The sequence below is a fragment of the Pimephales promelas genome, chromosome 21, assembly GCF_988280905.1.
Source record: "Pimephales promelas chromosome 21, fPimPro1.hap1.1, whole genome shotgun sequence".
In the NCBI taxonomy this organism is placed as follows: domain Eukaryota; kingdom Metazoa; phylum Chordata; class Actinopteri; order Cypriniformes; family Leuciscidae; genus Pimephales; species Pimephales promelas.
Genome location: NC_142789.1, coordinates 22,569,193 through 22,582,122, shown reverse-complemented (window position 1 = coordinate 22,582,122; position 12,930 = coordinate 22,569,193). Strand labels below are relative to the sequence as shown.

The 12,930-nt window shown below is 38.7% G+C and overlaps 1 protein-coding gene across 7 annotated transcripts in view; it reads left to right on the top strand.

Moving 5' to 3' along the window:
* Positions 1 to 12,930, top strand: part of arhgef10la (Rho guanine nucleotide exchange factor 10 like a) — a 110,910-nt gene that overhangs the window by 83,938 nt on the left and 14,042 nt on the right. For all 7 annotated transcript variants that reach the window (XM_089125165.1, XM_089125167.1, XM_089125164.1 and 4 more), the window contains 4 exons: positions 506 to 592; positions 5,717 to 5,928; positions 7,246 to 7,403; positions 10,642 to 10,784. In XM_089125165.1, coding sequence (XP_088981291.1) covers positions 506 to 592; positions 5,717 to 5,928; positions 7,246 to 7,403; positions 10,642 to 10,784 — 600 coding nt within the window. The remainder of the gene's footprint in view (positions 1 to 505; positions 593 to 5,716; positions 5,929 to 7,245; positions 7,404 to 10,641; positions 10,785 to 12,930) is intronic.

The window sequence follows — 12,930 nt, the reverse complement described above, 5'->3', positions numbered from 1 at the left end:
CCCAAACAGCGTCTGTTTGTGGTCTGTTAATATGGCGTGATTTCACGCAACATTATGGTCTGCATAAATATGCCACCCACTATTTGAACTGAGCCCCATTGCTTCATTGTAATAATAAAATCATTTTCTTAAACAGTAAATTTTCTTGTTTTCCTGTAAAAATAATATATAAAGATTTTGTTGTTGTTGTTTTTGTAGATTTTACACATTTGGCAGACTGTTTAATCGAAAACGACATCTTTTCAGGTCATGCATTCCCTGGGAGTCGAAAACCTCATAACCTTGGCATTGCTAGCACCATGTTCCACTTAAACAATATATTAAATATTGAAGAAAAATGTTTGTTTTAAGCATAAATGTAACCTAATTTTGTTGAAAAAATGTTTTTTTTTGCTTTCTTTAATTATTTTTTATATGTTATTGATTGCATGTGCAATTCTCAGGTCTAGTCATTAGGCAAGAATTAAATATATATATTTTATTATTATTATTATTTTTTTTATAGCTGGAGGCTGCTCTTCATAATCCTGTTCAGTGTGCTTTACTTGGTGTTTCAGCGGTGAGCACTTCACTTCCTCAAGGCTACCTCTGGGTAAGTAGATACAGAAGCACAGAAAACATACATATCATAAACCGTGAACTGGTGACATCAGAGATTGAATAGACTAGTTACATTTACACTTGACGCTTTTTATCTGTTCAATGATTAAATGCAATTATTGATCCTCATCATTCCTCACCATTAAACCACAATGACAAGCATTAATTTACCATTAAGTTACATAAGGAAATAACTTATGTTCTGCAAAGAAACTTTGCAAAATAAAACAGCTTTTCATAACAAGCCCTGTGAAATCACCTTTAAAAGTTTCACACAGTAGTCTTGTTCTCCTCCCTCCTCTGGTGCAGTGGGCAATTTATCACATAATCCCCCAAAGCAGGGGGATAAATCCAATTCAAGCCTTGGTTGGACACAAAAGGACGCCCTTGCCTGTGTCTTTGAGTTAATTGTTTTTGTGGGTATTCTAAAGAGCATTGAGGGTGGACTTGGGCGGATTTAAAAGATACAGGGAGATTCAGTGGGAAATTATATCTGGCTGGATTAGGTTCTCTTTCCAGTGCCAAAAATCCTTAGTATTGCATATCCAAAATATAATTTTGGCGACATCTGATCCTGAATCCAAATCTCACTCTGTAGCTTAAAGCACAGGGGTCAGTTTTTTAATACATCTCAGTGCATCCATTTAGTCTCAATGGGGTTGGCAGTGTTTCTCATTAAAGTGTTAAAATATGTTATTATGAAACACTTGAAAATATATGTATTTTTGTGCTTTGCAGCTGTGCTATGAATTTTTGTCTCTAGTTCAGATGTATAAATGCAGGTAGGTTTGGTCCATTGCGTACTACAAGACCAAATGCAATCAAACAGGGCATGCTAATATTTTGCGGTAATAAGGAATAGCAATGCAATTTAAAGTTTGTGTGGTTAGAGATGACAAATCTGAGGAAAAAAGGTTTGTTTGAGGCACTTAGTAGCAAGTAAGCTAACATGCCTGCTTTGCTTTCTGAGTTGTGGCTGTGAAATCATCAGGAGAGAAATTCAGATCTCAAGTCTACTTTAATAAAAGAAGTTTTTTTGAGGTGAGTTTTTTTCTATGCAGTCTTTTGTACTCCACACAGATTTATTATTATGGTTGCAGCTATTTAGCTGCACCTAAAACTCTCAACAAACTGATAGTTGGCAGTTCTTGGCTATAATAAGCTGTGATGTGGACCAGACTTTATCCTAGTCAATAGCCTTGCTGTACAAGCTTACAGTAGGGTTAAAGAAACCCCTAAGGCAATCAACACATCTTCGGCTTATAGTGGGTGTCATTTCTTGGTGAACTCGACTGGGCTGAGAGAGGAAATGATTCAGTCGTTTCTACTTCCAAACTTATAAGGAACTGATATCACATAATCATCATTATAACGGGCAGTTTTCACTGCTAGTGTTCCAAATGAGCAGTGACAGTAATCAGATCACTCTGAGATGGGCTGCTGGCATTTTTCTCTTTGCTTAGATCAAAATAATAACATTGTTTCTAATCAGTTCAATACAATAAGCCAGCCAGTCATCCGCCAAATGCTGCGTTCAGACTACCAGCGACTTTGTCGCTGCATGTTGCCAGTGGCTGGCGGTGAGGTTGCTAGTGGGCGTTCCTATTACTGGTTGCCTAGCAATGTTTGTGAATGACATTCACGGTTGTTATTCCAAGTTGTACACATCGAATCACTTTTCTCGCCACTACAAATAAACATTTTGGAAGGAAAAGTCTTCATACAAATGGAATCAGTACATACAATGCCTAATATTAAAGGGATACTCCACTTTTTTTGGAAATAGACTCATTTTACAACTCCCTCAGGGTTACCGTTTTCTGGTTTTACCGTTTTACAGTTTTCGAAATTTAGAAGAATATCAGTAACCAGAGAGTTTTTGGTCTCATTGACTTCCATAGTAGGAAAAAAATATACTATGGAAGTCAATGGGTGCGTTCCATTCGACAGGGTCCCTACGCAGAGTTCACTGCTCCCTACTCCCTGAACATGGTATATCAGTTGAAGTGGACTTCACTGACTTCCTGTGAAGTGATGTATCGATGTCCCCTTATTCCCTATGCCGTTTGCAGTGCCCTTCGAACTGTAATCTCACTTAAGATGGCGAAATACCCTGTGAAGTCCACTTCGCAGTCCACTTACGGTCGAATGGAACGCACCTAAAGAGACCAGAAACGGTCTGGTTACTGATATTCTTCTAAATATCGGAAAATTGGCTGAATGGATTCAAAAACGGTAAAAACTCAACTGTTTAACTCTATGGGAGTTGTAAAATGAGCCTATTTCCAAAAAAGTGGAGTATCCCTTTAAGATCAATGAAATTGTGGCTATTTATCTGCAGCAAAAGGGCAAATGAAATGTCTATCTGGTTTCTGGTCAAAATCATTCAGGCTTGGAGTCAGCACGACGAGTACCATTGTATGCACATGGAGAGATATCATGAATCCCTAGTATTGCATATCCAAAATATAATTATAAATATAATATAATCCAAAATATCCACATCTGATCCTGAATTCAAATCTCACTCTGTAGCTTAAAATGCAGGGGTCAGTTTTTTAATATATCTCAGTGCATCCCTTTAGTCTCAGTGGGGCTTGCAGTGTTTCTCATTAAATGTGTTAAAAAATGCTATTATGCAACATTTGTAAACTTATCATAACTTACAGGACAGTTGCCGACAGCTAAAATGAGCTTCATCTTGTCTCGGCACTAAAGAGCGACTGATCATATGCGCTACACAGACTTTACTACTTATGGTTGTTGCTCCCGAAAGTCGTTCTTCGTTTGCATAAAGTTGAACATATCTCAACTTTGTCGAGTTGTTGCACAAGCCCCATTCGGTCTCCAATGGTCGATGTCTCTCGTGTCGCCGGAAATCACCCACTCTCCATTGAAATTAATGGGATCATGTCTATTTGTTGCTTGTAGTGTGAATGCAACTAAATTCACTCTTCTTTGCCCTCTAGCTGAGGCTCAGCTATTGATTTTTGCTTGTGTTCACTGTGTACTTCCTGTGATTTTCATATAGTTAGTTGGTTAATAATGACCAAAGTAAGTAGTATGTTGATCTAGTGTATAATGATAAGATGTAATGAGTTATTACAACTGTTAGACTTGTATGAATTTTGTCCTCTTTTTAATACTACTTACTTAAATTTGAATTATACGTCAAGAATTGGACTGGAATATAAAATGCATAATGATTCATTTCTAAATGGTGCATACAGCATTATTTTCACTGTTTGCCATCCTTTATTTGTCATCTGTATAGCCAAACAAATCTAAAACATTTCGTAAATGTTGTCGAAGACGAACGTTTACATTTTCCCAGTATGTACAAATAGACAGATGAAGTCTTTCTCCCCAGGCTATCTTAGCTCCCTTTAGGCTCACAGTCAATTTTAGCCTAATTAATGCTCTGTTGTCCAGAGCTTTGGCTCTAAGGCTGGTTTTCATGGCTTTCCGGCCAAAAAACAGGGATGTGTCCAGGGCATGAATCCAAGTAACTACTCCTCCAAACAAGTACTGATGAGTTTGTCAGGGAGCTGTAATTCCACCTATTCTGTGGAGGGATAGAATTAAAAGTGGAGACAAGAGGTATATCATCGTCGTGTTCATTTGCGCCTGTATGAGAAATCAGGAGAACGAGGGCCCGCTGGAGGTTGCGGAAGCAAAAAATGCAAACAGCTTCGGTTATTTTCTGTACCTCTTGCCTGAAGATAAGTCCTCCCTATCTCCCACTGTGTTGCCTTAACAGGCTGATATTTGCTCTGCCTCTCTCTTCCCGGCCCACGAGACCTTGGCCGTCCAGATTCTACACTGTGATACAAATCAGACAAATGATTGCATGCAAATTAGAGGGGAACTGTAAGGTTAAAGACTATATTTAGCCTGGCCATTTTGCTCGCATAACATGAGAATGAGAATTAATCTCTGCTGTCCGGCAGCATCCCTCCCACTCTGCCATTGTTTTCTTTCTGTCTTTTTTTTTGTTTTTTTTTTGGTTGGGATTACTCTCCAATTGGCCAGTGACTGGGCTCGGTGTCCTGAGGTAATCATAAATGATGGCCCCTAAACCAAAGGGCTATTTATAATAAGGCCAGCAGACTCGCTGTAATACTCTTCCCCTTTATCTCCCTCGGTTAAACCACCTCTCGAAGGCTTTTTTGTATGGATTTTGTAATTGAAGCAGTTTAGTGCTGCACAAGGAGAGATGAGCCAATTTATGTGGTGGGCATGATGGGACGCTGATCAGTTCGTTTAATTTCTAATAGCGAGCGGGTTGCTTCCCTTGCATTATGCATGAACAAGTAACCACGAGAGAGTGTGAGCGGCCGTGCAGGGGGCGAAGACAAACACTATTTTTTCATGGAGGGGGATTATTAATTTATGATGCAATGCAATCCAAATGTGTTACAAGGGTCTGCATTTTAAAGCAACTCAGTAGGAAAATAGATGGGAGCAGAACCTAGATCAATTGTTGAGGAAAGGCACCAGAGGATGGATTTATGAGCAGCACTGTGCTGAAGTCTTATTCTGTCAACTACATGTAATTTCACCAAGGATCGAGTTTGTCATCTCGGTCTCTGTCTTACGAAGGCGATCAATCATCAGCCCAAAGGAAACCCTCCATTGTCAAACAGCTCAGCAGCTTTCAAAAGACATCTCTCCACCCCACCTTTTCCTCTGCTTCAGCGATGAAAAGATCCCTGGAGTTACAAAAAAAGATGTTTGAAGTTATCTCACTGAGAATGCATTATGGGTGATAGCGTATGAATTTTAGTGACTTTATCAGGCGTAAAGACTGAGTTTTATGAGTTATATGATTTTAAACTTTTCTGTTACCATGCAATTGAAATTGACAGGAATAAAATAACAGGGCTCTGAAGCTTTAAAGTACACAGGAAGTACAAAAGGTTTCTGCTTTTTGAATTTTTTTCTGTTTCTTGGCTCTGGAAGTGAAAACACAAAGCTGAGGGAATGGTTGAAAATGGCAGAAAGACACTTTGCTTCCCCTGCTATTTTCTTTCCCTACCTGTACAGTCGTGGATTTGTGAGTGGTTTTGGTTGGATGACTACCTATAATAATGGTGTCCTTGCTGTGTTTTTGCAGGTAGCCAGTGGTGGGGATTCCTCTCAAGGCCAGGTGGACATTTTCTCCTTGAACAGACCCACACCTCGGCCTGTAAAATCCCTCCAGATGGGCGCTCGAGTGATGTGTCTGGAGTATGTGCCTGAGCCCACCCCTTCAGAGGACGCTGAAACCGTCCCTCACAACTCCACTGGAGTTGGAAATACTATTTGTGTAGGACTTGATGATGGCAGGTAAGGCCGTGTTTCATAAAAAAATATGTGTAGAATTTCTCAAATCAGGGCCCCAATGGTTCCTTAAAATGTCTTAGATTCAGTTGCATAACATTCTTAAATATCTTAAATGATAAATGAAAAGTCTTGGAGACTCAAAATGTGTTTGTTAATAATTTATGACAGTGGTTACCTCATGGTGTTTTTATATCATACGGGCAAACTAAAAGCATTTCTAAAAGCAGAGCCGCATTGTTTACACGGGTTGACATTATATGGGGTTATAAGCGCCACCAATTGTCAGAGAGTGAAATTGCATTTTAATTCAGCCTGTGGATTGGAAAGAAAATAATATAATCATATTTGAATGAAATAATATAAATATAAAAGTAATTGTCTAATATATTAATTTATTATATTTATTTTGAAACACATTCCTTTTCTTTAAAAAATGGGTTAAAGGGTGAAATGTGAGGTCAGTTATTTTTAAAAAAATATATTTTTGTCAAAACCTGTATTATTTGAACTTTAAAGTCATTCAAATCATCGTTTTTACAGTAATTTTATGGTTTGTATGTTACCATAGACATTGCTCTATCCCAGCCATATGGTAGGCTATAAATTGTATTTGTACAGGTTTTAAAGAACATCTTGAGAAGTCTTAAAATACGATTTTAAAAACCCTGCAGATACCGTTAAATATCTAAAGGCATCGTTTCACAGCCAAGTTAAGATTGTTCTAAAGAAACTAAACCCACCTAAGCTTGTAAAATCAAAGATATTGATGCTGCTTTGCTTCTATGTAAATGAAATGCAACATCAATGCTGCCTTATTTTCCTGTCAGCTCAGTCTGCAGTGTGTGAGAGCCAAGCGCTAGCCAAGACTAATAGCCTTTTAGCTGTTTGTTTTAAGTACATGTCTAACAATAGGGCAAGTGAGAGAGGTAAAATCCTTTCAATCAGATTTATGGTGTCATTACTGACATTGCGGTGTACATAGATAAGAAACAGGTGACAACAATGTCCGGCAGGCTAAAAAAGAGTTTAGCATGAGCTTTAGTGATTGGAAAAGTTTTTTTTTTTTTTTCTCTCACTAAGTTCAATCATTTATGAAGGCTGAGAAGAACAATAGGTACTCTAAGAGATTCTTTAAGCAAATGAATGGGGCTGATTAGCTATTCAGTAGACAAATTCCCTGTTCCTTTTAAACTATCATTACATAATATCAAGGCAAATGCACAGTGGAAATAAGGCATTAGGTTTCTTTTCTTTCTTTTAATATTATATTTCTTTCCACATAGATGTCTTTGTATACTCGTCATTGTTTTTCTCCCAAAGCATCCTGTTCTATGGCAGTATGGACACGGCCGCCCAGTGTCTTCTAACTCTCTCTAACCCAGAGGGCTGTCCAGTTCTGTGTCTCAAACATTCCGGTAACTTCCTGTTCGCTGGCCTGCGGGATGGAACGCTGATCGTTTACGGGAGACATCACAGCGGTACGAATTACATAATGCTTGATGTCTCATTATATACTGTTATGAAGTTTGCTTTCAAATCCTACTATATTGCCATCAAGTGCACTTGAAAAGGTCTTACTTGCGAGTTACTTCCAAGTTATCATGAATTCCAGTTGGAAATGAAATACTGAAGTAGCCAAACCAAACAAGCGAAAAATGATTTTTTTTTTTTTTTTTTTTTTACTCTTGGCTCACTTTTAATACAATGGAATGGCCAGGCCCATTCCAATGTCCTAATTTGGATATCAGAGAGTTTCCCCACTGATAATTATATGCCTATGTGAACAAAACTCATAAGTTGCAATATATTGTGATTAATTTAAGGGCTTATCACTTGCGTAAGGATTTATATAGTTGTTTCTCTTTTGCTTTAATGTATTATGCTAAACAAAGCTCATTTACTCTGCATACACTGCCACAGTGTGTTTAGGTTTTTGGATTTAAACGTCTATTATTTCTATCCTATTAGTCCTGTTTTTCTCTTTATCACATTAGCACATAAATGGACAGTTGCATTCAGTATGTTTTCTCTTTTCTTTTTCTCACTAATGGGATTAAACACTAAATGGGTGGGATAATTAAGAGTGGTAATTATTAGTATGTCCCCAAATGAAAGGGACTCAATAGAGTGAAAGGGTAATCAAATCAAATTAATAGTACAAATGAATCTGATTGTCCCCGTGTTCAATTTGCTCTTTCATCAACCTTCTATTCAAACATTCAAGGATGTTTTTTTTTTTTTTTTTCCCCGGTTCCTTCTCTGTTGAAGCTGAATGGCTCAGCGAGTATGTGAAAGATATTAGTTCTGTCATGTATTCTGAATGCATTCAGAGATGAGACAGGGGTGATACGATTGTTCTGGCTATGTATTAGTTAGATAGAAAGCCAATGGATTTGGGATTACCTTGAAAGCAATTTATGATTTCAAAAGTCTGTCCGCGTCTGTGCCTTATTCATTTGCAGTAAGTAAGTGTGGGCTAATGACAACATGAGACGGGCGGGCATGCAAAACTCTCGCGTTCGGAGACATGATAGATAGCGAGGGACTGCGCTGTGTGTCTACGTGTTTGTTGGGGGTGGTGCAAGGCAGACAACCCTGGCACAATGGGTTTATCACATTGCACTACTTACCTGGCTGTCAAGAAGGAATTACCTCCACTGAAGTGGAAAGTAAGATTAATTATGCTGATGTGCAGTATGGCGATTTGAATATTGCTATTCATATACTGGAACGAAATAAATTACAAACGAATCCATATTCCCAGGGAAGTACAGGCAGGATGTATATAAAACTATATAACTAAAATATTATAATGTTATTTTATACTGTATATTAGCAAAAAAATATCCTTCATATTACTCTGAGGAGCAATTGCCCTCAAAACATTGTAATAAACACTGGAGTCTCGCATAAGATTAATCAGAAAGCTTTTTGAGACGTATGAGCAAGCCAAAATTGCTCGGGGGGGAGATTTCTTGTTTTTCCCCCCTTTTTTTTCCTAGACACATTAAGAGGGTAGGATCATTTTGTTTTGTTTAATCAACAGTGCGCAAAATTTATAAGGATATGATGAGGTGTCTGACTTTCCGAAGAAAATACGTAAATATATTAAACCCAGAAGCAATAAGGGCCCATCTGAATGAAACAATGCATCTCTCCCCCTTCCAGTTTATTACTTTTGGACCAATAAAGACTGCATCTGCAGATGCTTTGAGTGTCCAGATAAGTCCTCTCCACCCCGAAGGTCCTTGTCTCTGAAAGAAGCAAATCTAAGGCGGCCTTTATTTGAGAATTAAGGGGTACAGAGTGGCTGAGGGGATGTTTTCAAAGCAAATGCACGAAAAAAGTAGGAAGACTGACATTTTGAATATGCCATGCAATTAACCTGAGGAAGTCGGAAGTCATTGTAAAGCTATTCTGGTTTCAAAGGCAGAAATAAACAACTCGAAATGTTAATTAAATGGCTCGCTGCGCTTCCCTCTCCAATTTTGCTTCATTAACACACTGTGATGGGGGGCGAAAACGACGAAGAAAAAAAAAGCTTATGTAATGCATCCCATAATGGTGTCCATGGTGGCTACGGCGCAAACCCTGTGATTAAAACTCAAGGAAAAAAGTCTGGCGTGTTCTGAGCACACTGGAGAGAAACGTATAAATTGGATTACACAACATGCCGCAGTTATTAACATGGCACTGTTAGCGCATTAGCATAGAAAGCACTAGTTTTTTTGAAGGAGACATGCAGTCCACAAACACACTTTGCAGTGCTTACTCTAGCTGTATGTTTTTGAGGCATAGCCACAAATTATACTGTTCCACAACCAGTTATACATAATTGTCTTGAAAACACAAGGATTTACTCTTGAGTATTAATGAAACCAATTTACTTTAAGTGACTTGCTCGGGGCTAAAGTGGAATTAGCATGCAGCACATTTTTGTAGCTCTGCTATTTGAAGCTTTTTTTTTTAAGGGACACAACATGCGAATTTACTTGGATTCACTATCTTTGGCCATATTTGAAATGTTCCACCAGATAGGATTAGCGATTTGCCCTCAAGCAAGGTATTTCACTGGCCTCATTGTATGCTACCCGTATACTTTTACCTCGTTTCTCTCTTTTTCTGTCATAAAACTTACAGAATATACAAGAGGAAATATTGTTGGGTATTTTCTGGGTATTTAATTTATAAAGCTGAAACATACACCACTTTTTTATTTATTATTTGAGAATGTTCTTTTTAATTGATTTAAAAAATGATTAGTTTGCATACTTTTTAACAAGGGCGTATTAGTGTAAGCTTGATATAAGTTATGCAAGGTAATGGAAAAACTGAGGTAAATATGAGCTGTGAGAGCTGTAAATATGAGTCAGCTCGCTTATGAGCTGAATGTTTTTATTGTGTGTGATTTCCAAATTAAGTAGTAATTTTGGTCAGATTATGCATAGGTGTTTATTAATAACTATTAGCAGTTCATTACAATCATTGTCATTTCCACCACAAAATGCAATTACACAATAAATAATTTGAGAAATTGTGGACATGACACTGTTCTAAAAAAAAAAGAAGGAAAAAAAGACCCAATTCTTTGGTAAAAACTATTATTATGTTTGTTTTAGAGCCTAAATGTGCCCTTATTTTAAGAAAAGTCCAATAATGTTTGATAGATGCAAATTGGAAAATTGAAATGGTGTTTATTGTGTTTCTGTTTTGTAGGGGAACTGTGGAGCCAAGACTCCTGTAGAAAAGTAACAGTTGGTTCAGATCCCATCAGGACGCTACTTGCTTTGGAGGACTCGGTCTGGGCTAGCTGTGCTAACACAGTTACTGTAGTTGATGGCTCCAGTCTGTCCACTCAGGTAGACTCATTATTCCAAAGCTCTACTAGTGCTGATATGTGTTCACACCAAACTTTAACAAACAGACGAGCAAAAACTATGTTTCATGGGCAGTTTTCCAACACTGACTGACCAATTAGCTTGTGTGTGAAGATCAATAATCCTACCGAAGAGCTGTGATCTTCTTCTGTTGTTGCTCTCCTTTTTTCCCTCTTACCTTTAAACCACACAGGATGAGTAAATAGCTCTGACATGCTCGTAATCTTCCCCGGCTGTCGCAAATATGGAGGAGACGTGCCTTAGGGATCTACCCCATGGGCCTCCATAACCCTAAGCCTTCTTTTAGTTCTGCCTTCTTGGGTTTTATCTTTGGAATCAAACATCTCTTTTATCCTCCGAGATTTCTCTGGATGCGCCCATCAGAGAGGAGATTTGAGCTAGTGGTAGGTGAGTGGGCCCCTGCTGCTTTTCGGTTGATCCTCCATGGTTCAGGCCAGTGCTCTGTTTTGTTCGACTGATTACATTGTATCCCTTTCCCTGCGGAGCCATGCTGGCCCAGCAGCTGGATGGGGAAGCATCGCCTCTACTGCTGTAAATCTGCCCCTTTGGGACTCATGGCAAAGTGGCGTACAATGATGTGTGTCGGTGGGATAAGCAATAGAGCCTGTGTGAATTTGTCTCTCTCGTCACTGGTTTTTAGGTAATAATTCCACACTACAGCGTGTCACCTTGTTCTTGACCCAAAACTATTGAGGCTGCTGGATCGCTATTGATGTAGAATGCTAAAAATATATCAACTTTGGTACTGCAGAAAAAAAACAAACAAACATGGGAAGACACAATGTAGAGCAAACGCTTGATGCAACCAACTTGATATCCAATTTTGGCTCATAAACATGTAGAACAATAAAAGCTGAGGAGTGAAGTACCACACTTGGTAAAATGAGAGGTTGTTTAAACATTTTCCTCTCTTAAGCACTGTCACCTAGTATTCTACTGGGCTAATGAGGGGTTAGGTGTGATGCTTGCATTGTAGGTGGAGGCTTGCTGTGTTTTGCCCGCTAGTGATCTGCTGTGATATCATGTTGGGTGAAGCGGTGGGGGCAACCTCTGTATCTGAGTGAGACTCAATAGCTATGTTTCCATCCACCTATTTTAATGCACATTTTGGGAAATCGCATGAAAAACACTTTTGCAAAAATTTAAAAAATGCACATAAAAAGCATAGGTGCTCAATCAACCTGATCTCAAGAAATGCGTCTCTATAGCACACATTGTGTTTATCGTGCAATTTCTACGCTAAAATTCATTTTTAGACGCATCTAATGAGAACGAGTTGGTTCAATTTACCTTTGGCTAAGCCACGCCCTAGAATGTAGATTGACCAATCACAGCCCGGCCAAGAACGAGCTCCCACAGAGGTCCGACACTTTTTCACAGCGCTCCCTTGACTTTCAACACAGGCGTCTCATATTTTTGGTCTCGGCAGGCTATTACCGTAGAAGTTTTTTTCCAAAATATGGTTAAACGTTGTGCCTCGGGCATTTGTAACACAGATACGTGTTTCCCAGAGAGGTTGGAGGGGGGTGTCCGTTTTTTCCCTTCCCAAAACCGAAGTAAAATCCTGACAGTGACAAGTGTCGTGTTTGGATTAAACTTTATGGACGTCCTCTGTCAGCTAAACCCTGCAAAGATCAACAAGCACATCTTTTTTTACTTCTAACCTTATTGTGAATTTATACTAGTTCGACCGTTTTATAATGTTTTAGGTTATGATTTCGGTTCTCATACCGGTTGTTGATACGCTAGCACACGCTGCTAATAAATACAACGTTATACAGTACTCGTGTAGTCCGTTTGCTTTGTAATAACGATTATAGAAGTGAATAGAGACCTACCCAGCTTTGCATGAACAGTGTTGCTCCCTGATATTGTTAACTTAGTCTCAGCCTCCGTCTCGATTAGTAGGAAATGCGGTGGTTCGTTTTTTGACTGTGACCAGTAACGTTATGCTTTTGCCTCTATTTGGATGCCTTGTTGTTTCTTGAATATAGCCTTCGAACGCATATTGCAGCCCCTTTTGCTCACTTCTATCGGACACTTTATTTGCTGCTTTATAAAAGTTTGATAACATTTCAGCAGGAAGAGCTGTTACAGCTTAAGCCAT